This window comes from Papaver somniferum, unplaced genomic scaffold (assembly GCF_003573695.1).
Source record: "Papaver somniferum cultivar HN1 unplaced genomic scaffold, ASM357369v1 unplaced-scaffold_65, whole genome shotgun sequence".
In the NCBI taxonomy this organism is placed as follows: domain Eukaryota; kingdom Viridiplantae; phylum Streptophyta; class Magnoliopsida; order Ranunculales; family Papaveraceae; genus Papaver; species Papaver somniferum.
The window spans coordinates 1,487,690-1,513,154 of record NW_020649304.1 but is presented as its reverse complement, the minus strand read 5'-3'; the positions used below and the strand labels follow the sequence as shown (position 1 = coordinate 1,513,154).

The 25,465-nt window shown below is 37.8% G+C and overlaps 1 protein-coding gene and 1 pseudogene across 1 annotated transcript; one reads left to right on the top strand and one right to left on the bottom strand.

Annotated features, from left to right (window-relative positions):
* The first annotated feature begins 5,376 nt into the window (after positions 1-5,376).
* LOC113343730 lies at positions 5,377-12,293 on the top strand (annotated as a pseudogene).
* Positions 12,294-16,672: 4,379 nt separating this feature from the next.
* On the bottom strand, positions 16,673-17,628 carry LOC113343681 (olee1-like protein). The gene is made up of 2 exons (XM_026587807.1): positions 17,368-17,628; positions 16,673-17,192 (listed from the first exon to the last, which is right to left on the bottom strand). Exons 1-2 carry the CDS (start codon positions 17,519-17,521, stop codon positions 16,846-16,848), a joined length of 501 nt encoding a protein of 166 aa, XP_026443592.1. The 5' UTR covers positions 17,522-17,628; the 3' UTR covers positions 16,673-16,845.
* Between the last annotated feature and the right edge of the window lie 7,837 nt (positions 17,629-25,465).

Here is a 25,465-nt window from a genome sequence, read left to right as displayed (position 1 = left end):
CAAATCCTTTATCATCCTGCTCCGGCCTTTGGAAACATTGTAAGAGGCCACCAAATCTTCACTGGGATGAAGATTAAAGATATTTGCCGCCCAAGCCCAGATTCTCTTAGAAACTCTGCAATGCCAAGTGATATGGCTCATAGTCTCGTCATTCTTCCTACACAGGCGTAAAATCGTAGGCATGCTCCTACGAGTCTTCTTGATAATATTATCTTCAGCTGCACAACATTGCTTTGCCCAGGTTTTCCAATATTGTACACTCAAAGTAGGATGTACAACCTGCCTAGTGAACAGAGTCGCAATAGGCAAAATTTCAGCTGGCGCCTTAATAACAGCCTTTGCAGACTTGACTGAAAAAACGCCCTTGCTGTCCAAATCCTAGATTTTATAATCATCCACACCGGCAATAAGCGGCAGATTTTCAATATCAATATTACAACGATTCATCAAATCCCTCACGCGAGGAGGTATGGCCCAAACACCAACAATAATAATATCACTCACCTTTGCCGTAAAATCATTAGAGCCTTTGGAAACTATTCCAAGCCGCTTCGCAATAGAAAAATCCCCACACCAATTATCAAAAAAATAAGGAAGTATTAGTACCATTACCTATAATTGATCGAGTGTGCGATTGCACAAAGTTGTAGACCCATCTGATTCCTGGAAAAACTGAGGAACCCAATTTATAATCAATCAAGTTGCCATTTAACTTGAAGTATTTCGCCCTCAATAATCTGGCCCAAATCTTGTCTGAGTCTCGAATAGAAACCCACAACTTCATAAGCATAGCCCTATTAACATCCAACAACTTCTTAAGGCCAAGCCCACCTTCACGCCTCGAGAAACACAAATCATCATAAAGAACCGTAAAATATTTACGTTTCTCAGCATCACCCGACCATAAAAAATTTATGATGGCCCTCTCAACCTGCTTAATAATCGTGCATGGCCATTTGTAAACATCCATGGAATGAAGCACATAGTTATATATCATTGATCTAATCAACAAAAGTCTGGCCTGAAAGAATAAAAGCTTACCTTTCCAGACGGCCAACTTGTCCATAATTTTCTCCACCACCTGACAAACATGAATGTGACGAACAATACCAAGCTTCAATTGAATTCCCAAGTATTAATCCGGAAAAAAGGCTCTTTCTATTCCCAAATAATTAGCTATAGCAAGAGCACGAGAGCCAGTGCCACCTCCATAGTAAAACTTGCTTTTGGCATAACTTACGTATTGGCCAGAAGCACGTTGGTACATTCCCAGCATACTCTTCAAATTTTGCAAACTGTGAAGATTACCTCTGCAGAAAATAAGAATATCGTCTGCAAATAGAAGATGCGTAGGGGCCACACCTTTTTTTGCTAACCATAGTATGCATGCTTCGCCTTGCAAATAATTTAGAGAGATTGCGGCTTAAACTTCAATAAGAACAAAAATCAAAGGTGAAAGAGGATCACCTTGACGCAAACCTCTAGAGATACTAAAGAAATCTTCAGGGCTGCCATTTATCATAATAGAAATCCGATCCGAATTCAGAATACTAAAGATCCATGAACACCAATTTTCGGAAAAACCATATTGCCTAAAAACTTCATTAATAAACTCCCAACTAACCGTATCAAAAGCTTGGGAAATATCCAGTTTGAGGCCAACATTACCATGTTTCCTTTCCGTGCTAATCTCATTGATCAACTCAGACGCCAAAGCTATATTTTCATGAATATTCCTACCCTTCATAAAAACCACTTGCTCTTCAGAAATCAACTTATTAAGCACCGTACCAAGCCTGGTAGCCATAATCTTTGTGATGATGTTGAAGAAAAAAATTACTCAAGCCAATCGTCCTATAATCCTTGATAGCATCAGATTTGCTATTTTTAGGAATGAGTACTATAAAACTTGAATTAATGCCATTGGTTACGCATAGCCCAACAGTTTGCAATGGCATTAAAAAGATTTTTAGAAATAATGTTTCGGCATTGTCTATAGAAAGAACCTATAAAGCCATCCGGGCCAGGCGCAGAATCCGCTCCCAAATCAAAAACCGATTCTTTAACCTCCTCCAAAGACGGAATAGCATCCATGAAAGCACTTTCAGCGGCACTTATGATCTCATGTTCAACATCAAACAACCTTGGATCAATATTAACATCACCACCATTGAATTTGGCTTGATAATGATTTACAATGTAGTCCTTTATCTCATCCTACAAAAACAAAGTAGTGTCAGTTGAAATCTTAAGTTCTGAGATCGTATTTTGACTCCTTCTCATACGAATGCTATTATAAAAAAATCGGGTATTCTGATCTCCATCTTCCAACCAAGTTACCCTTGATTTCATCTTAAGCATAACTGCCGACTCCGTTCTCACATCATCAACATCTTTCTTAGCATCCGCAACCTTCACAAACTGCAATTCATTACCGTGATCAAAATCCAAAAGATCATTCTCGGCTTCAAACTTTAATTCAGCTTGTTTCAAACGAAATTGAACTTCACCAAAAACAGTTCTATTCCAAATCTTCAACGCCTCCTTCAACCTCTTCAACTTGGCCGTGAACATAAAAGGAGGCGCACCATCAAGCCTCACATTCCAACTCTCTTCGACCAGCCGCATAAAACTTGGGTGAGACAGCCACATCTTCTGAATTCTAAAAGGCGCCCTAGTCGGCCTAGAATTCTCAAAAGCAAACCCAAAAAAAGGAGAATGATCCGAGCAGATTCTAGGCAAAGCCTTACACCTTCAATTTTCATATTTGTAGAGCCAAGCATCATTCACAACCGTTCTATCATGCTTCGAAACAATTCTTTGATGTCATATCTACTACATCTTACGGTTATGGAGCTGGGAACTCAACTTCGAACTCGCGAGATCAAAAAAATTTCCATCCCGCTGCCCAGCAAATGGGCCGTACTTGTCAGAAAATAAAGAAAACAAGGGAACCCACTAATGACACGTGTCACTAAGATGCAAAATTTGATACACCAAATTGTATCAAAGTGCAGCTCCCGCCATTGGAGAGTGGAGTGGGATTTTGTTTACCGCTTTATCTTTTCAATCCCCAAAATCTAAACAAAACTAGTCAAATAAAACCAAGGTGACCAAACACGTGGTACAAAAAATCCAGCCATATTATTTTTAATAAATGAAAACCATTTAATTAAAAAGTGACACAAAAACTCCACGTCAAATAATAATGTGCAAATTTAGTTTTTATTACTTTAAAAAAAGCCAAACATACCCTTTTTACCTTCTTCTTATTCTTCTTCTTCTTCTTCTTCTTCTTCTCTCCTTTCTTTTTTCTATTTATGCGGTCTTCATCTCCCCACCACCATTAACACCAGCAACAACAAATATCTCTCCATGAACACCATCGCAACACCTCCGTCACCACCAACAACAACACCTCCGTCACCACCACCAGCAACACCTTCGTCTCCTCCACGAAACCTTCGTCTCTTTTTTTTCTATTTCTATTCAGATCTATCACCAACAGTAGATCCGCCACCATCAAACCAACCGATGTGTCCAGATCCTCCACCAACAGAACCTCCGTCTCCTCCATTAACACCATCATCACCTCCTTCTCCTCCATTAACACCATCATCACCTTCTTCTTCTCCGTCTACAGATTTTCCATCAACAACACCGCCTCCTCTTATTTTTGTTTTTCCCACCAGTACATCAGATCCGCCACCAAAACTACTTCTACCTCCTCCTTTTATCATCTAAAACCACCACCAATACCTTCAAATCGGCCACCAACAACACCTCATCTACAATCAACACCAGTACCTGCAGATCCGCTCCCAACATCACCTCCGCCTCCTCGTTCAATCCTCTACAATCACCACCACCACCTTATGATGTTTTTATCACCAGCAAATGATGATACATCTTTAAAGTCGAAATCAATATTGTATTGGGAAATGACAGATTTATGATGAAACCAAAATTGGTTTCATCAAATTCTGACAGTTTTGGTTGGTGAAAACAGTAAACTAATGATGAAACCAAATTTGGTTTCATCATAAACTTGCCTATTTTCTGTCATGAAACCAAAGATTTTAATGATGAAAATTAAGTTTATGATGAAACCAAATTTTGGTTTCACCTGATTTTTGTCTAGTTTATTCGGTCTGACTTGGAAGACGGCATGTTTGGTTTCATCATTGAAGTTATGTTGGTGAAATGACAATATGTGGTTTCGATTGTATGTACAATGGTGGTTTTGATTATATTTGTGTATGAATTGGGAGAATGTGTATAGCAGGGTCTGGTACTGGTACTCCAGGTATTGATGAAGAAGTTTTGTTGGTAGTGGTGGCCTTAACTGAAGTTATGGAAGTGATAAAGAATGGATTAACTGAGTAAGGGTGGTGCTAATGCAATGAGAGTTGTAGTTGAGCTTCAGGTGTTGCATAAAGGACTGGTATGGGTTACAATTAAAGAGGTGTATGTCTGCATTGTTAAAAGTGTAATGAATTGGCTGAAGTTGATGAAACCTAATTAGGTTTCATCGTATTTTTTTCATTTTGTTGAATATTAATATCTGTGAAGCCAATTTTTGATGGTGGGATACAGGTGTATTATTTTTTGTTGAAACTGGTTGTAGTTGAGGGGGTAATGGTAGTGGTGGTTGTGGCGCTGGTGGTTGTGGCAGCGATGGGGGTGGTGCAGTTGACGGTGGTGGTAGGTTTCATCTTATTGTGGATTGTTTTTTGTTGAAAGTAGTCTTAGTTAAGGAGGTAATGGTAGTGGTGATTGTGGAGATTATGGTTGTGGTGGCGATGGGGGCGGTGCAGTTGACGGTGGTGGAAGGTTTCATCTTATTGTGTTTCATTTTTTCTTCTTCTTTCTCCTTTCTTTTATGATGAAACCAATTTTGGTGAAACCAATTTTTGGTTTCATCATTTTTCTGGTGGTGGCGCGGTGATGGTCGGTAGAGCCGGCGAAGGTGGTCGGTGGCGGCGGCGGCGAAGGTGGTCGGTGGCGGCGGCGACGACGGGCGGTGGTAGTGTTGCTGGTGGTGGGTTGTTGTTCGTGGTGATAATATAATAAAATTTAAAGATTGGGTTGATTTTTGTTTTTGTTGGGGTGATTTAAATAATAGAAGGGTAATGTAGACAGTTTATGTTAAATGGGGTTTTTGTGAACATTTTGTTTTGGTGAAGTTTTTGTGCATGGATGTGACACCTTTGGGGTTATAACTCGCGGATGGGCCGTACTTGTCAGAAAATAAAGAAAACAAGGGAACCACTAATGACACGTGTCACTAAGATGCAAAATTTGATACACCAAACTGTATCAAAGTGCAGCTCCCGCCATTGGAGAGTGGAGTGGGATTTTGTTTACCGCTTTATCTTTTCAATCCCCAAAATCTAAAACACGAAACGGAAAACACAACCCTAGATTTTCATTTTTCAAATGTTGCTTCATCAGTACCATTTATCATCTCCGTTCCCAATTAACACGCTAAGTTCATCCCAAAATCTCTTCCTGTTTTCAAAATCCAGCAAAACAAGCCCTAATTTCTCAAAACCCTTGGTTACAAATTCCTCTAATACTTCCATTGCTACCAAAGCAGAAACCGTCAGTAAAACAGCAATCGAAAGAATCGCAGAAAAGCTTCGTAATCTTGGATACATTGAAGAAAATAAGGAAAACCCAGAACACAAAATCAATAATCATACTGGTACAGCCGGAGAGATATTCCTTCCGTTCACTCAAAATCTACCTAAACAACGCGTTGGTTATACCATTGATACTAGTTGGAGTACACCTGAAAACCCTGTACCAAGACCGGGTTCGGGAAATGCGATATCGAGGTTTAGGGAATTGAAAAGACAAGTTGTGAAGGAGAGAAGAGTAGAAAGAGATGAAAACGAGAAGCTGAGAGAAGAGAAAGTACCGACATTGGCAGAGCTGACTATTCCTCAACATGAATTAAGAAGGATTAGGAAAGTTGGGGTTGAGTTGAAGAAGAAGTTGAAGGTTGGGGTTGCTGGGATTACTGAAGGGATTGTGAATGGAATTCATGAAAGGTGGAGAAGGTCAGAAGTTGTTAAGATTAAGTGTGAGGATCTTAGTAAGTTGAATATGAAGAGGACTCATGATTTATTGGAGGTAAACGTTTCCTTTTCTGTGCGTTTATTAGGTTTAACTTATGATTATGTTCAATTTGAAATTGTGTCTGTTAGTTTTCTTTAAATTATGCATCTTCAAAAACTCGATACGATAAGAAATACAAGTTAATACAATTTGAAATTGTGGTTTTCACTGTAGTGTTAGTTCATAATATTGTTTGTAGTGAAAAATGTGGTAGGTGGAAATCGCCAGTGCTAAGTTCGTGTTTGAGTTTGAATTATCCTCTTTTAATATTTATGATGTTTTGGGGAGAAATGCGTAAATTATTTGTTTGCTGGAGTATTGTTTTGTATATTCATCAAAATGGAAGTATAAATACCGGTGTGCTCTTTTATTACCTTCGCTTGGATATATTTCTGAAAGTGTGGAACAAGTTTATTACAGTTTTTGAGGTTCATTGGTCGGCTATCTTCCCTTTTGAAGGAACTTGCTCTTATATGATGTCTTATATTGGCATTGCAGAGAAAAACTGGAGGTTTGGTTGTCTGGAGGTCTGGGAGTATTATTATCTTATACAGAGGGGCCAATTACGTATATCCGTATTTCCTGACTACAAACACCATAGATGACACTTCTGGTGATGAGTTAGTCTCATTACCTAATGGGAACGATGGAGTTACTGTCGATAAAGCGACAAACTTAGTCTGCACAGACAGTGTAAAATCTGGTTTACCAATTGTGTCCAACAGAGAGGCAGGCAAAGCATTAGTGAAAGGTGTTGGTTCTCCAAATAAAGTGCGGTTTCTACTGCCTGGTGAAGCACAGATTCTAGAAGAAGCTGACCGTATGTTGGATGGACTTGGCCCACGTTTTATTGACTGGTGGGGAGTTGAGCCATTACCCATTGATGCTGATCTTCTACCGGCTATTGTCCCTGGTTACCGGAGACCCTTTCGCCTTCTTCCATATGGGATAAAGCCCAAGCTAACTGATGATGAGATGACCATTTTAAGGAGACTTGGTCGCCCTTTACCATGCCATTTCGCCCTGGGTTAGTCTATATCTTTTTCCCCCCCCTCTCCTTTAGGTATCCATTCTTTATCTAATTAATATTTCTTTAATGGATTCCCTTTTTCTCAGGGAGAAACAAGAACCTTCAGGGATTGGCTGCTTCAATTGTGAAACTCTGGGAAAAATGTGAGATCGCCAAAATTGCTGTGAAGAGAGGAGTCCAGAACACTAATAGTTTGATGATGGCTGAAGAGTTAAAGGTATGTATTATGGAGTCCATTCTTATTGTTATGTAGGATATTGCGGTTCTTGTTACTTTTTGTGGGATGTTATATGTTTTCAGAGTAGTTATGATTATGAAGCTGTATCTGAATGAATAAGCCAATAAGGCGTTATATCCAACTCATTTATAAGTTTAAATTTTCTTCACAGCCATCTATTTATTCGGAAGTCCACTCTTGCAGCGGCTGACTGGAGGAACACTTCTATCTAGAGACAAGGAATTCATTGCCCTCTACAGAGGAAAAGATTTTCTGCCACCTGCAGTTTCTACAGCCATAGAAGATCGAAGAAAGCCCAGAATTCATAGAGATAAACACACGACACATGAACACTCATCCACTGAGATAAGTCCTAGTCCTGCCTCCAAGGCAGAGAATTCTACTTCTTCTGGTGAATTCCATGAGAAGAGTGTCCGAAAGGAAAGGAAGCCAAAGTCAACAAACGCAGTTATGGAAAACACAAGCTCTAAGCTGTTCACGGTATGAGACTACTTCAAGGTGCTCAGTTACAGTTCCTAATTAAATCAAAATTTAACAATGTTCTCCGTGGCACGTTTTTGCTTAACAGGTGTTAGCAAAGAAGGAGAAGGCAGAAAAGCTTCTAGCCAAGTTAGAGAGATAAGCAGAGGCGGGAGAACCAGAAGTAGATCGAGAGGGTATTACAGAAGAAGAAAGATACATGTTGAAGAAGGTTGGGTTGAGGATGAAGCCGTTCTTATTGTTGGGTAAGTAATCCAAACCCTGCCCAAATCATCAGAACAACTAACATCTTCCACTGAGATGGATCATATTTTGATCCACTGCTGTTTAAGTTTTAGTTTGTATATGCTTTCTCCCTTCTTTGTTTTGATAAAGACATATCAGTCGGTCCATCTGATAAGCTATCGTTTGTTAATTCAGGAAGAAGAGGAGTTTTTGATGGGACCATTGAAAATATGCATCTTCACTGGAAGTATAGGGAGCTTGTGAAGATAATGGCTAGTGCCAGGGGACGTGAAGATGTTCATGGTGTAGCAAAGACATTAGAAGCTGAAAGTGGTGGAATATTAGTGGCGGTGGAGAGAGTAGATAGGGGTTATGCAATAATTGTGTACAGAGGGAAAAATTACCAGCGCCCTGCTGATTTAAGACCTCAGACACTCCTAAATAAAAAACAAGCAATGAAGCGCTCTCTAGAAGCACAGCGTTGCGAGGTGAGCTTTTTTCTTTTGATGTCTTATGTTCCTATTTTAAAGTTATACAGTATATATTATACATATAGTCAGAGTCTTTGCTGTCAAATTTCTTACCTCGGTTCTTTAATTTCTGTAGTCTTTGAAGCTTCATGTCTTGAAGCTTGCCCAGAACATTGACGACTTGAAAGTTAAGTTGGTGAGTTGAAACTCATTTTCTGTCTATATTCAATTTATCTCTTCGATGTTGTTCGCATCCGTTTCTAGAAACATAATTTACAGGTTATTCATGCAATATTGATGACTCAGGTTGAAGAAGAGTTAGAAAACTGCAAAATAAACCATGAGCCATTAACAGAACGACAGAGAGAGAGAACCCAGTTTGAAGTGGCTCAGGTGAGTCAGGTCAAAGAAGAGTCAGAAGACTTGGAAATAAACCATGTGTCAACTGAAAAACAAAGAGAAACTACCTAGTTTGAAACCAGTGACAACCTTGGTTCAGTTGTAAAACCCCAAATTCAAAAGAATGCTGGTTCAGTGGAATTTACTGACAGCCCTAAGGTATGAACTGCATCTTGAAAATGCACTTGTGTTAGTTGGAAGACACGTCTGTACTCATATGCTGCAATTTCGCACAATCCTATCCTCCATGTACCTAACATAAATAAACCTGACATTTAGATCCACTAATTTTGTGTATTCGTTCTCTCATTTGTCGGTCTCATTCTATGGTGTAACATTTTGTGGGTTCCTGTACCATTAACATGTGCATTTTCTTGTCTGCATGGACTCCAAAGGCTATGGAAGCTCATGTATCTTATTTAACTTCCTTGCCATCGGACCAGCTAATGGATGACCTTGAAGAAGACACTCATCTGGAAAAACTGATGAACTACACTCCAGAATATGAAGAATTTGATAATACTGACCTAGAATCTAAGCCTGAAGAAGTGGTTAGAGAAATCCATTCTGTAAACTTTCAAGAAAAGTTGGAAAGAATCCATGAAGATTCTTTCCGTGGGAATGTACGGGTAATGTTAAATCATTCTTAATATGTTCATCAATTCCCTACTGTCTTTTCTAGATGGCTATATTCTGGTTCATGTATACATGGACTATTATATCAGCAAATACATAGCAAAAAAGAATAATTCCAATTCATATACTTATGCCTATTCCAGTTACAAGGTGATGCAGCATGTGTGATCACTGATAAAGCTGAGGGTCATGCTTCTGAGCCAGAGTCTGTGGAATCGTCAGTTGAACTAAGGAAAAATCAACTTGAATCATCAGTTCAGGGAGACAAAGAACAAAGGGGTTCAAAAGGAGTTCGTTTTAGAGCACAGCCCCTTTCCAACCGAGAGAGGCTGATTTTAAGAAAGCAGGCTTTGACAATGAAAAGGCGTCCTGTTCTTGCAATTGGTAACTACTAATTCATTATCGTATCTTATGATCCTTTGCAGAGTTCTTTATCCAGCTGTTTCATAAACTCCACCTCAATAGTTATTAGAGCGAAGTCACCTTTCAGATACTCCAGTATTTAATAGTTAGACGTTCTCTTGTTATGGGGTTTCTGATACAATAAATCTTGCATGTAGTTGTAGATGTAATACTTCTAAGTTGGAAATCTTTATACGGTTCAAGAAGCACATTAGCAGGGGAAAACAATTCACCTTCTTAATTGACATTTTGTTAAATATAGTTACAGGAGTTCATTTACAATCCCAAATGCAATTTTGAATTGTCATTCTGGCTTAGGAATATTCATAGCCAACAAGTATGCATTAGTTAGGGAATAATATGTTATCTGTTTTATTAGATATTCTTACACGACTACATTTACGATTCACGATTAGCCAAGTGGGCTGCATCGTCAAGGGCCAGTTAAATACTCCCTCCGTTCCTGGAAAAGAGATATTAACATTGGGATATCACAAAGTTTTCTTCATAGGCATTCCTTTTCTTAAATCCGTCCACGAAGCCATATTTGCATCCTCTCATTAAGTACACTGATTGAAAATAATATAATCGCAAATCAGGGAGGAGTAACGTCGTCACAGGTGTTGCAAAGGCAATCAAGACACACTTCCAGAAAAATGCTCTTGCTATAGTGAATGTCAAAGGAAGAGCCAAGGGGACTTCCATTCAAGAATTGGTTTTCAAGCTGGAGGTATGTGTGTGAACCTTAAAGCAATTCTAGGCACTTTTTTTGTAAAGAATTTTCTGAAAGCAAGCTTTGACTCCTTCCTTTCTTGTTTGCAGAAAGCAACAGGTGCTGTAATGGTCTCCCAAGAGCCTAACAAAGTAATACTATACAGGGGATGGGAAGAGGGAGGAGAGGATCCTCGAGGTGGAGTTACAAAGGGTAAAGCATATTCAAAAAAGTCGTCAGGCAGATTTGCTCGTAATAAGAATGTAGTTTCTCCTGAGCTGATGGCTGCGATTAGGCTCGAATGTGGACTGGCAGGTAGCAAAGAAGCAACTTAAAAGATATGAATCTGTTCCTCAATTGAAAAGGTAATAGTGCCATTCTTCATGCTTGTATCTACCAGTGTCTTTGTTGTGCTTATAAGGTGTCCAAGTCCGATTTTGGTGACATACCCACAACAGAAAAGAAAACATTACCCACAACAGAAAAGAAAACATTAAACTATGCCATGATCATATGAACCTCTGTGCTGCGGATGTGTTCACTGTTGTTCAGAGAGTGAGTTAGCGAAGTCAAAACGAGAATTATTCCTATAAGGTGTCCAAGTTCGATTTTGGTCACCCTTTTTTTTTACCATGGGTGACATACCCACAACAGAAAAGAAAACATTAAACTATGCCATGATCATATGAACCTCTGTGCTGCGGATGTGTTCACTGTTGTTCAGAGAGTGAGTTAGCGAAGTCAAAACGAGAATTATTCCTAGGATCATGTATTGTGGGTCCAAATGGAGCAATGTAAGAAAGTTACATGGAAAAGCAATGGAGTGTATATTCAAATCTCTACTTTCATTTTCCAGTTTTATCTTTTGCTGAATTTTGTAGAAAACTAGTAAAGGACCACAACTTCACTATTCCATGGCAAGATGATAATGTGGTGGGAGTCGGCAAACTTTTAGAATATTCTCCTGTAGTGATGATACTAGACTGTTTGAATGCTACTCTGCCACCTTAACCAATGGCTACAAAGTAATCTAAGTTTAGGGTTTCAGATTTCCTTTATGATAACTGAGCTGCTACTTGTCTATTATTTACAGAGATTCTCAACATTAATTTGTCCTGTATGTTTATCATCTCAGTGTGAACAACCTTCAGTCGGATTACTTGGCTGTTGCCAGGTTTGGATGCATTCCCTTGGACTATCTCTGGATGACGCACATTATATCAGTCTTGATTCCATCCAATGGCCTAGCCAAGTGAACAACATTGGTGCAACATTGAGTGAGAGTATCATATCAATTTCTGACTACGCATGTTAGCTTTGAACAAGACGTTTGCCCAGTCTCCGAGATTCTCACCAAAATGTACTGTTGATTGGTATCAATACCTGATAGACAAACTTTCTTTGTGCCAGACCCTGTACCGTATTATATTCTCTCTGGTCTCTATCTCTCATCCATTTGATGAGTTTTGTTATACCATACTGCGAGTCCCACTCATTTTAATAGGTCTTTCCAAGTAGGGAATAAACAGCAATCATTCAATAAAATTCTTTTGATGTATAGTTTTGCACACTATGAAGTCAGGTTTTTGTAGTAGAGTAGTTGCATATAGAAATTTCGTGGGATCCTACCTCATCAAATTTAGGCAACACAAATGACTATAGCCATGAAATATTGAATCAGCATTGTTTTATGTTTGCCATGTGAAAGAAGAAGGTTAGTTGTATTACAACTACATATCAAATCAATATCATTCATCATTAAAGTGTAGACCATTTTGATACCAAACAATTTTTTTACCTTACTTTAGAAGACATTCTTTTACCCTATTGAAGCCAAAACTCTATTGTCAATTCAATGTTTGAAAAAGAGAATTTGATGGTGGATTCTTGTACCCATAACCATTTGATTGTGATGTGTGATGAGTACTAGGGCTGACTAAAGATATGAATCTAATTTATATACTTCTGTAAAGAAGGAAAGGAAGTAGTGAGCTTTTGATCTAATGTTAAATCTTAAGGCCTTTCAAAAAACATGCTTTAGGATGAGCTTTCTTTTTACAATGCATGAGTATTGACTGGTTTGTAAACAGAAAAAACAGTGTGCTTCTCAAAGTAAGAATAAATAACAAAATAAAGCTGGTTTTTGTATAACTGTTATACTTTTTCAGAGTCAAATATAATTTGGAGGAGACAACCAGCATTTTTGTCTTGTTTTTTTTTGTTTTTTTTTTTTAACTGTTGTACTTTTTCAGGGTAATTATGGAGCTCCATGTATCCAAGGATCTGCCCACGATCATGTCCTGCTGAATCGAAAACACGATCCATGGGTGCTTTGCTCCATCAATGCTTGAAGTAGGAGACGAAAGTTGTACAAGAAGTGTAGTAAAACAGATGGCTATATCTGACTTTAATGCTGTATGACATGATCATAAGGATTGTTTAGAGAAACATCGACCACGACTACTGTATAACCCTAAGTCTTGACTCTTATGGTGCTCCAAACTGAGAACCAACTGTGTCAATCAGGGGAACTAGTTCCCCGCAAAATAATTATTTTAGTGCGAAATTACTTCGCTGAAAATTTATATCTATTGATCGTTTTTATCGTTGGCCAAATGTTAAAACAACCTTGCGCTATACCATCTACTAGCGCTTTATCATTCACAGCGTCACAACGTGGCTGTCTGTGAAGACACCATCAAAGGGGTGTTGGTGTAATACTTCTGTCTTGCTCATTTGGATGTGCATCCTCCAAATGTAGGGGGTCCTTTCATTTCCTATAAGATATATACTCCATTTGCTATTACTGTTTAAACAAGTTTAAATATGATATGAAATTATGAATTGATTAATTATCAAATACTTTGCCTCTGGTTATTAATGATATTCTATGACAAAAGGAAGGAATTTCTTATAGAAAAAATACCTTTACAGAGTGCCCATTCATATTCATAAAGTTCTTTCCCAAACCCTATTCTCTTTTTCTCCTACATGCTTACCAGAACCAGTACTGCCAGATTGCTTTATCCCAACCCAAGAAAGCTTTCATTCTCTCGCAAAACAATACCTACACAAAAAAATAATACAGCCTTTATTTTCATTTAATAAAGAAATCTGTTTTCTCTATGAAGAACTACAGAAGCACAAAAAAGATAGTATCGTGGGTTTCGTCATAATTTTCTCACCATGTGGGGTGAGAGAAAGAGATAGATGATTGCACGCAATACCTTGGATTATCCTCCTCATTTCAACTGCAATCATCATGTCTTCCTCATCTCATGACTTCCTCTTCTTCTCTTCTTCATCATCATCTTTACTTGAGTTAGTAGTTGTTGTAGTAGTGAAAATCTCATCCTCTCACTCATCATCATTACTTCCTCATCTTTACCTCCTTTATCACCCTCCACCACAACCACAACCACCATTAACTCCAAGAACTCCATTAACAACAACAACAACAACAAGAACAAGACAAGGAACTACACGAAAGAAACAAGAAAAAGAGGAGATCATGAGAAGAAAATCAAGATGGGTTCTTTATCATGAATAGGAACGTAAAAGTAAGGTTTCTATATATTTTTCCTTTCTTCTTGTTCTCCGTCTTCTTCTCTTCAGTACTGTTACAACAAGTATATGCGCTCTTTGATCTCTTTCTTGTTGAGGGGAATTAAGCATCTCGGTCCGGTTGTTTGCTCGATCACCAAGCAACAAATGATTTAAAAAAATCACCACCACCACTACTACTACTGTCTACTACTACATATATATTATATGTGTAGTTTCTTTTAATTTTGTGCTTATAGATATATGTGTATCTCATCATAATTTTCTTATAATTGTTTTCAGCTGTTTTCAGTTTTCATTAGTATTTCTCAGTTAAAATATTTACATATATATTATCCTCGTAGCTAGTTAGCTAGTCAGCTAGCTAGCTGATATATATGATACTATCTGTGCTAATTGTGTTGCTGTATTTTATTTGAAGAAATCTAATTAGTTTGGTTACAGATCGATCGCAAATCCTTTTGCTGATGCATGCTGACCTAATTTCACAGTCTTGTTATATTTTGTCTAGCTATATATGTGTTTCAAGATCAACTCTCTCTTCCTGATATTACATGATTAAGGTGGTTACTATATAGCTAGTGTATGGTGCAAGTTTCTTTTGATCCACATGAAATATGCAACTGCAAGTTGATTTCTTCACTCACTCAAGTACATACTTTTCATGTAGCTTGCGAGAAACCTTCATACCTGCAGCTTAATATTATTTGAGTTAGTTTAGCATGCATGAATATTACTACTGGTGCTTTTGATGAATTAGAGTTTCATTGCAAGTTCAAGGTGTATATATATATGTGCCTAGAGTCTGAGGATCTTGAGGAAACCAATACAGTTGTTTTTTTCCTACAGTGTCACGTTTATCATTTAAATTTGATTTTCGTATAGGAATGCATAACCCTAGCTAGCTCATCATGATTTCCTGCTCACTAGCTAGCCAGCTTCCTCTTTAGAAAACAATATAAATCAAATAGATGTTCATGTGATCATCAAAGCTCGGTTTGGTTAAATCCCCCGGGAATATCGGTCATTCTGTTGAAACAAATCAAATAGATGGCAGAATTAAGAATAGACAACCTTGGAGTTGTTGTTGCTTTTGAATCGATGAGGTCCTTTGAGTTGTGTCATTATGGCAATAGTTTCATGAAGTATATTGCAGCTCTGGTTGTTGGCGGCCGAAGAATTCTTGTTTACGCTCGCAGTTCATCCCATTCATATGTTCCCATATAAAGTTTGAACTCCATCTTTCATTAGTAACAACCGTTCTAAGATAGAAATTTGTGCCATCCTCGTCATTTATCTGTGGCTCGTGGATTAGTTTACACATGTTCGTAGCTTGTGATAATATGTCTGTGTACGTATCTAGATCGAAGAAAATACGCAATAAGCATTTTCTTTTACGGTTTTACCTTCTTTGGATTCCTCTCATATTATTTTTCTCTCAAGATTAATAAGACTTAACAGTCATCCAGTTAGTGGATATATATTTTCTAAATGAACTTATTAGGTTACGAGGAGAGCAGAGAAGTTTGTCTTATTTAAATTGAAATGATATATTTAACCCGGCGTCTTTAGGGCGACCGTGAAAGAATTAGGGGCGACATAATAAGACAAAATAGGTTGAAAATACTTATACGTCCCTTCATAATCGGTAGTTTTTTTTTTATCTACCGATTGCAAAATCTCATTTTTAGGACAACTCTATATTCGGTAGTTATACGACTATTTTGACTACCGATTATAGGCTCAACCAAATTAAAAAAATAGAGGATTTTTGCAAAATCTCATTTTGGGGCTACTCTATATTCGGTAGTTATATGAACTATCTTGACTACCGATTATGGTAGGATTTCAGCAAAGAGAGCCATTGTATAATCGGAAGTCAAGATAACTTCATTTACCACCGGTTATAGGCTCAACCAAAATTCAAAAAATAGAGAATTTTTGCAAAATCTAATTTTGGGGCTACTCTATATTCGAGAGTTAAATAACCTAAATTCACTACCGATTATGGTTGCGTTTTTGCCAAAGGTCTAATTTAATCGGGGGTCAAGATAACTTTATTTACCACCGATTATAGGATAATCAAAATTCAAAAGATAGAGAATTTTATTTTGGGGATACTTTATATTCGGAAGCTATATAAACTAAATTGACTCCCAATTGTGGATTAACTTCCCGATTGTAAAATTATCTACCGATTGTGAAGGGTAGTTTGGCCATTAAAAAAATGGGAGATAAGGGATAGCTACATTTAACGTTTGGGTGACCCTATTTTGTCTTTTGTGTCGCCCCTAATTCTTTTGGGGTCGCCCCTAAATATGCCGGGATCTTTAACCGGAAAATACAAAAAAGAAAATTTTAATTCAGATATTAATTTTACATCCAACCAATACTAGTAGCAGAAGAAAACATAATGGCATTGACTTAATCTTCGTACATTTGTTAAGAAATCGCCATATAATCTATCGTTGTTGGATTAACTCAAGGAAGCTTGATTAATTCATTAATCAAAGAAAGAAACCCTTATTATTATACATAAAAATAAAAATAACCACTTATAATTTCATTACATATACTCTATCTTGATATCCTCAGGGGTAAGACCCAATTCAGCAATGACTTTAGGGCATTCAGAAAGTGGTTCTTTCCTGAGGAACCCCAATGAGTTCACATATCTAACTGGAGAAGGAATACCGTTGTTGGCAGTGATAGCAACACGGCCACGGCTTCGTCCTTGAACAGGTACGTTACAATCCTCGACAGGGCTCTCTTTCGTGATCACCTCACATACATCTTCTTCGTGATCTCCATTCACTGCGATTGAGTAGGTACCGCTCGCATCAGTCTCACCCTCTCCGGTGAAAGTAACGTGCCCACCTTCTCTGTTTTTGCATTCTAGTCCCACTTTGGCACCTACACCCAAAAAATAGACATGAAGCTCGGATTGTAACTCCAAAATATATGGTCGTTTTTGATCGAACCAAAAAGAGATTGATATTTAGGAATACATTTTGGTTTGATCAAAAATTGTTCAATAAATTAAAAAAAAAAAACTATCACCATTCTGTTAAGGGTTAAAGATATTTACCTTTGATAGGTTCACTAACTCTGGTCTCAAACCCACAACGGCATGTGTCACAGTAAATCTTTCCCTCGACGTGAAAGTCATCGCAGTGTGCGACTGATAAGAAGCAGAGAGCACCAATGAGAAGGACAACAGCTAGAGAAGAAAACTTTGCCATCTTCTTCTTTCTTTCTTTATTTTTGCTTGTGGGAGATGGCTTAGAAAATCCTCCAAACAAGGTTACTTGATTAGTTTTGAAGAAGAAATGATTTATATATAATGAGAAGATCTGGTAGAATTTAGGTTTAAATCTGTTATTGTTCAACACAGCGGTAAGCGAGGCTTATGAGGAGTTCTATTGGGGCACTAGATTGTTGCATTTCCATGAAATAAATGAGAGGTAATGCTGAGATTGAGGGTTCTATAATTAAACATGTGTCTTTCTTCCTCTCACCCCCTAACATTTCTCTTTGCTATTTTTAGTTCTATTGAATTTGTCAATTTGCATTCAGAACCAGATTAGCTACAACCATGTAAATGTTTCTTTGTTGCTATTTTTGGTGTTTTAAAAAGAGGATATTCCTTTATATACCCCAAAAAATGCTAACGGTATCCCATTAGTTAGTTATGCTAGTTATAATTTGATTAATACGAAAAATGCTGAATTATTGCTAATTTTGTATATCTATACCCCTTCATGTATAACCATAAGTGATAAAATCAAAATGTAAATCCGATATAAAATAATATCCCTACGAAATCTTCCGTCCAAATAAGGAACGTAATTTAATCGTGAAATAAAAGTCTAAAAATTGAACCTTATCATGATGAACTCAACATTTAAAACTTTCTTGGAATACGTCATAACCAAGTTTTGAAGTGATTTTAATGGGTAATGCAAATGATTTGAAATAAGCGCAGATAATTAATAAGTACAGCTAAAAGCATTTTTTAAGCTTCACAATTAAAGTAACGATCATCCATCTGGACCTTCTGTTCTTTGTAAGGAGCATCCCTTGAGAGTTTTATCCATGAACAAACAGTGGGTTAGGATCTTTGTTTGATGTAACATTAGCTTTAGAAATTTAACTAATGTGTACATAAGAAGTGAAAGAATACGACGAGATGAGTGCACAACAGAAATTAAGAATGCTCAACCAAGATTACAACTTAATGACTTTTTTAACCTTATATACAGTTAACCTCTGTAGAAGTGACATGTACATGTGCTTTAGTTTGTGTCTGCCATGTTAGCGGAAAACTCAGGAGTTAGTTATGTTTATGAGATAGGGTTGGTTTAGTATTGTCACGGGTGCTTTTACTTTCGTTAACCGATTTTATATTATCGTCAACAGTGTCTGAATAATGTGGGGGTTTTGAATTTAGATTTTGGGGTTACATAGATGTTGATTGAAATGTGAATTGCATGCAAGGATTGGATTGAATCACAGTTATATTTCTTTCTTTTGCGTACAACGACGATCGATCTCAAGGTGGAATCAATTCACTTTGAATGCTTCGCTAGGCATATAGTTTGTGATTTCTAATGGGTGTTGTTTTTAGTGTTACATAAGATTTCAAACAATGGGCTTTGGTTTCATGTCTTTATGTAATTTCTTAAATCAATTTCTTGATCTGGGTTCCTTCTAGATCAGCAGTTTAAAGTTTTATATTTATTTTATCACATACTCTCTTTGTCCTCTATCTAATTTCTTCTCTTAACATTCTGAGTCATAAGAAAAACATACTAGAAATCGGAAAGAGAGAAAATACCTCTTTATTCTCTCCATAACGACATGCCTACAAAAAATAATTTTTGGTGACACTGAGTGATGTGATTTGAGACCAAATATGCCCGAAAGATCTTACTATCAAATCTGGAAATGAGATTGTTGGTTGCTGAAATGCATGTGTGCAGTGTGTGTCGGTCAGATCAGTATTGTTGTAAGCGTAACTATTAATTTCATGGCTTACTACCAAACTTACTCAAAATTTCAAGGAAGTATATTGGACGTGTAAATGTCATGCCACAGCTGAGTAGTCGACTGCTAACACTTGAACCAAGTCTTGCCGCAAATACACAGTCAACAACCACCATCAGATGCAAGTCTTCAGCTCAGTCCGAGTCTCCAGTTCTCATATTTGTTGTGACAAAGTTGTAAACAACCTTGTAATCCCGTAATTACTGTTTAGGTTAGATTGAATGCTTCTTTGTATCTCTGTATGTACTCATATAAATACCAGATGAATGAAATCACAGTCTGCACAGTTGTGAGACATTAAACCAATAACTTAGAATCTTTGATGGTATCATCTTGATCCATCATAGGACCTATCTTTATCTCTTCCGCTATTCTTTTCAAACTCTGATTTCTTTCTCACAATGGTGGAAACTTCAGAACAATCAATCCCTTCCAGTCCAATTCAACCTAACACTGAAACCCAATCAATTTTTTAGGGAATACTAGAACCCTAGACCCTTACATAATTCACCCCAGTGATAATCCTGCAACAGTGCTATCTTCTCCCCTTCTGCAGGGGGATAATTATGGTTCTTGGGTTAGGGGAATAACTAAATCTCTGAATGCTAAGGGCAAGCTCGGTTTCGTTGACGAATCTCTCCCTCCTCCAAAGGATGAATTGCAGTTTCAATGCTGGAAAAGGTGTGACGACCTTGTCGGCAGTTGGCTTCTCAACTCGTGCCAACCAGACATCAGGGCTAGCTGCTTATATGCCCCTAACTCTCATGCTATATGGAAAGACTTGCAGGTAAGGTTCTGTGCATCCAATGCTCCAATCCTTTTCCGTTTTAAGTCATCAATTGCTTCCATCAAACAGGAATCCATGCCTGTTTCACTCTATTATACAAAAATCAAAACACTTTGGGATCAGTATGATTCCCTGGTCGCTTCTACGGAAGCTTGTATTTGTGGTGCTGGCAAGCACATGATGGAAAGGCTAGAAAGAGAGTGTTCCATTGAGTTTTTGCAGGATCTACACGACAGATTCTCCAATCTTCGCAGTCAAATACTGACTATGTACCCTTTCCCTACTGCACTGCGTATCTTCAACCTGGTTCAACAGGAGGAAGAACAACAAAACATAACTGTTGCTCCTCTGCCAACCGTTGACGCTGCTGCTCTCAATTCGAATCGTCACTTCCCATCCAGTTCTCGTGCTACAGCAAGTCAGAACAAACGCCGGCATCTGCTATGTGACTAATGCAACAGACACGACCATGTTCGAGACAAATGTTACCGTCTTCATGGATTTCCTACCAACAACAGCTCTCTGTCTCCAGCTAACAACAATCTGCAGATTGTTGTTGCTGCTACTTCCATACCAGCTGATACATCTGTCATTCAGCCAGCTCTTCCATCATTATCTGTTGATCAATATGCTCGCCTGCTAGCTTTGATCAACCATGCTCCAGATTCTGCACAGATTGAACCTCGTGCCAATTTTGCTGGCATGACTCTATCCACCTCTTTTGTTGATCCATGGTTCATAGACAGTGGTGCTACACACCACATCTGTAACTCTTTGCAATATTTTACATCTTATATGCCTGTCCAGTCTTTAATTCAAATGTAATTACCGGTGGTTCTTTCTCCGTTGTTAAGCATATTGGCGAAGTTGTTTTCTCGCCCACACTTAAACTTTCGAATGTGCATCACATCCTTCTTTCTGTGAGTCAGTTAACTCACCAAATCAATTGTGTTGCTTATTTTTTCGACAATGTTTGTTTCTTTCAGGACCGAGTCACGCAGAAAGTGATTGGTCAGGCTAATTTCATCTCTGGATTGTATCACCTTCAAATCCAGCAGCAACATCAAGTTTCGCATAAATTCTTGTGTAATAAAGCCACATTAGATGTTTGGCATTGTAGGCTAGGTCATCCTAGCTTTGAACGTTTTAAATTTTTATGTCGCAATTTTGATTATATTCATTCCAGTAATTCGAACTTCTGTGATGTTTGTCCTATGGCTAAGCAAAGTCGGTTATCATTTAATAAACATAAAATTTCATCTAAACGTTGTTTTGAGTTAATTCATTGCGATATTTGGGGACCATTCTTAACCCCTTCTCTTACTGGTGCACGATACTTCTTAACCATTGTGGATGATTTCTCCAGGTGCACTTGGGTTTATCTTATGACTGCTAAGAGCGAAACCTTTAAGTTTATCAAATTTTTCACTATGTTTGTTGCTACTCAATATTCACAGCAAATTTCATGTGTTTCCACAGATAATTCTATTCCTCTTTTATCTATACTACAACGAGTACAGTCTGACAATGGGACTGAATTTTTATCTCGTGAAATACAAACTTGGTTCGCTGAAAAAGGAATCCATCATCAACGTAGTTGTGTATCTACTCCTCAGCAAAATGGAGTGGTAGAACGTAAGCATCTCCACTTACTTAACGTAGCTAGAGCATTACGTTTTCAGGCGAATTTGCCTATCACTTACTGGGGTGAGTGTATCTTAACAGCAGCTTATTTAATTAATAAGATTCCAACTTCCATTCTTTCACACAGAACTCCGCATGAAGTCCTATTGGGACATCCACCAACCTATCAAAACTTAAGAGTGTTTGGTTGCTTGTGTTATGCTCGAAACACAAAAATTTCCTCTAAATTTGATCCTAGAGCAATTCCTAGTGTGTTTCTTGGATATCCACATAATCACAAAGGCTATATTGTTTTAAATATTGAAACTAAGACTACCTTTGTCTTAAGGGATGTTGTTTTTCACGAGCATTGTTTTCCTTTCAAAGATGTTAAACTTCCCACTAATGATTTTCTGGCTACTTCTCCACCCGAAATTGTTTACTACGATAACCCTGCAGATTCATTACAGCTCCATATTCCACTTACAACTCATCCTCCTTCACCTGCGCGACACGAATCTCTAGCTGATTCTCCAACAGCAACAGTTCCGCCAACAGTCTCATCCTCTCCTGACGTTACAGTCACAGTTCCGTCAGATATACCAAGTCTTGTCCCAACAGCTTCTACTGCACTTTCCCCTGATGTTAGCTCAACAACACCAGATGCAACTAACGCTATTGACAATGCAACTGCAGACAGTCAACCTCTCCGGCGTTCTTCTAGACAAAGCCATCGACCATCTCATCTCAATGACTACATTTGTTCGGTTCAAAATTGTAAGTCAAATTCTCTCTACCCTCTTACAAATTACATCTCTTTTGATAAATTTACTCCGCAACATCGTGCGTTTCTCTCATCTGTTATCACTAACGATGAACCTAGAAATTTTACGGAAGCCATCAAAATTACAGATTGGCGTGATGCCATAATAAAAGAACATACAGCTCTGAAAGATAATAATACTTTCACTACTACTACTCTTCCCCCTGGCAAAACAACCATTGGATGTAAATGGGTTTTTAAAACCAAATGTCGGCCGGATGGCAGGATAGAACGTCGTAAAGCACGTCTTGTTGCTAAAGGATATACACAACAAGAAGGAATTGATTATCATGATATTTTTGCTCCAGTTGCAAAGTTAGTATTTGTTCGTGTCTTATTATCTGTTGCTGCCATTAACAATTGTCCTCTTCATCAATTGGATGTTAATAATGCCTTTTTACAAGGAGATCTTAACGAAGAAATCTACATGAAACTCCCACCAGGAATTCAGAAGAAGGGAGATACTCGTGTTTATAAGCTTAACAAATCCTTATATGGCCTAAAACAGGCTTCTCGTCAATGGTTTGCTAAATTTTCTTCAGCCTTACTTGATGAAGGATTTACTCAGTCTCGTGCTGATTATTCTCTCTTCATTAAACATTCCGGTAATGTTTCCATTTATGTTCTGTTTTTTGTTGATGACATTGTTATTACAGGTAATAGTGACTCAGCAATTCACGACCTCAAACAAAAACTGGAATCCAAGTTTTCTCTTAAAAATCTTGGTCGTTTACAATATTTCTTGGGTATTGAAGTTTCTCGTTCCCCTAAAGGTATTTTTCTCTGTCAACGCAAATATATTCTTGACATTGTTTATGATTCTGGTCTTTTGGGTGCTAAAATTGCTCCTTCACCTATGGAACATCATCTTAAACTTTTACCAGGTTCAGGTGATCCTCTTCCTGATCCTAGTATTTATCGTTGATTGATTGGACGACTTCTTTATCTTCAGGTCACACGTCCTGATATCACCTACTCAGTTAATTATCTGAGTCAATTTATGTAGCAACCATGTTCTGGTCATTTGGATGCTGCGCATCGTGTCGTTCGCTATCTCAAGGGAACTGTTGGTCATGGTATTTTTCTTTCTGCAACTAGCTATTTATCTCTTGTTGGTTATACAGATTCTGATTGGGCAGGCTGCCCTATTACTAGACGATCAACCACAGGTTATTTCACCATGCTAGGCAATAGCCCAATTTCTTGGAAATCCAAGAAACAACCAACAATCTCTTTATCTTCTGCTGAGGCAGAATATCGTTCTCTAGCAAGATTAACTTCTGAACTTCAATGGTTACATTATTTGTTCACTGATCTTCGTATTAATATACCGAAGCCTATTCCAGTTTATTGTGACAATCAGGCTGCGATTCATATCTCTGAAAAATCCAGTTTTTCATGAACGAACTAAACATGTCGAAATTGATTGTTACTTTGTTCGGGAAAAACTATTATCTGGTCTTATAAAACCAACTCATCTTCCATCTGCAGCCCAATTAGCTGATCTCTTTACGAAGCCACTAGGAGCGGATCATTTTAAACGCCTTGTCAGCAAGTTGGGCGTCTGGTCTCATGCTCCCCCCGCTCCAACTTGGGTGGGGGGGTATTGGACGTGTAAATGTCATGCCACAGCTGAGTAGTCGACTGCTAGCACTTGAACCAAGTCTTGCCGCAAATACACAGTCAACAACCACCATCAGATGCAAGTCTTCAGCTCAGTCCGAGTCTCCAGTTCTCATATTTGTTGTAACAAAGTTGTAAACAACCCTGTAATCCCGTAATTACTGTTTAGGTTAGATTGAATGCTTCTTTGTATCTCTGGATGTACTCATATAAATACCAGATGAATGAAATCACAGTCTGCATAGTTGTGAGACATTAAACCAATAACCTAGAATCTTTGAAAGTATGTCCACATGCATATACTTGCTTATGATGATTCAAAAGCATTAATTTTTAACTTTTGGAGCATATTACATTCTTACATTCTGCTTTTCTAGCATTTTGGGCAGTTGAAGTGTGTTTTTCCTTTTGGTTACAAGGTGATTTTTCCTTTGATGCATTGTTAGGGAACTTGGTAAACGTGCAACTTCTGTCATTTCAGGAAGAAGAAACAGATTTTTCCAAGGCCATTGGTAAATATGATGGTAAAATAAATGGAACTTTACAAATTCCATCTGACGAAGCGAAAGCAACACATTTTTCCTGAAGTAGATGTCCTTTTGTTCAAGGAATTATTTGCTGGAGTTGATAGATCTTTGACAACAGGTGTATTGTTCGGAGTTGACAGATAACCTACTAATTTTATGATATCTCAGGTTTTCTCAGTTATATTGATTTGAATGTGGATTTGAAACTGTTAAATGTGAAAAAATGTTGCTGTTAAAATGGCTTCTTTTGGGTTGATAGAACCTTTAGTATGGAAAATTATCATGCTACTGACACTCATGATGATTGATGAATGCTTAGCAAAATAGGAAGGCGCATGTAAGACTTTGGACCATGAAAGATACTTATACAAGACATTTGAATCTATTTTAACTGTTCAATAATGTACACCATATATGATACATCACTCAACCATTTACGCGCCAGTTATTGAACCTAAAGTAGTTGAAGATAATAACGTAATATACTCACTGATTACCTTATATTATAGGGATTTACACCCATTATAGGGATGTACACTTTATTTGCAATTGTATAGCAAGCAGCGTAAAACAGGACAGAGTTTGATAAGCTTTTCATAGAAAAACGATAAGCAGGTGTCATTCAAAAGTGTTCAACATGTTCCAACCAATTTTCTTTACCGAATTTTGCAGTGGGTTCAGGATATAGTATGCATACATTGCAGAGCCTCTGCCACCAAAATCATCCAGGAGAATGGATGGGACTATCTTGGTTGCA

Coding starts and splice junctions, on each gene's coding strand:
- LOC113343681 (XM_026587807.1), bottom strand. CDS start 17,521: ATGGCAAAGTTTTCTTCTCTAGCTGTTGTCCTTCTCATTGGTGCTCTC. Junction 17,193..17,367: donor AGTTAGTGAACCTATCAAAG/GTAAATATCTTT, acceptor TTTTGGGTGTAG/GTGCCAAAGTGGGACTAGAA.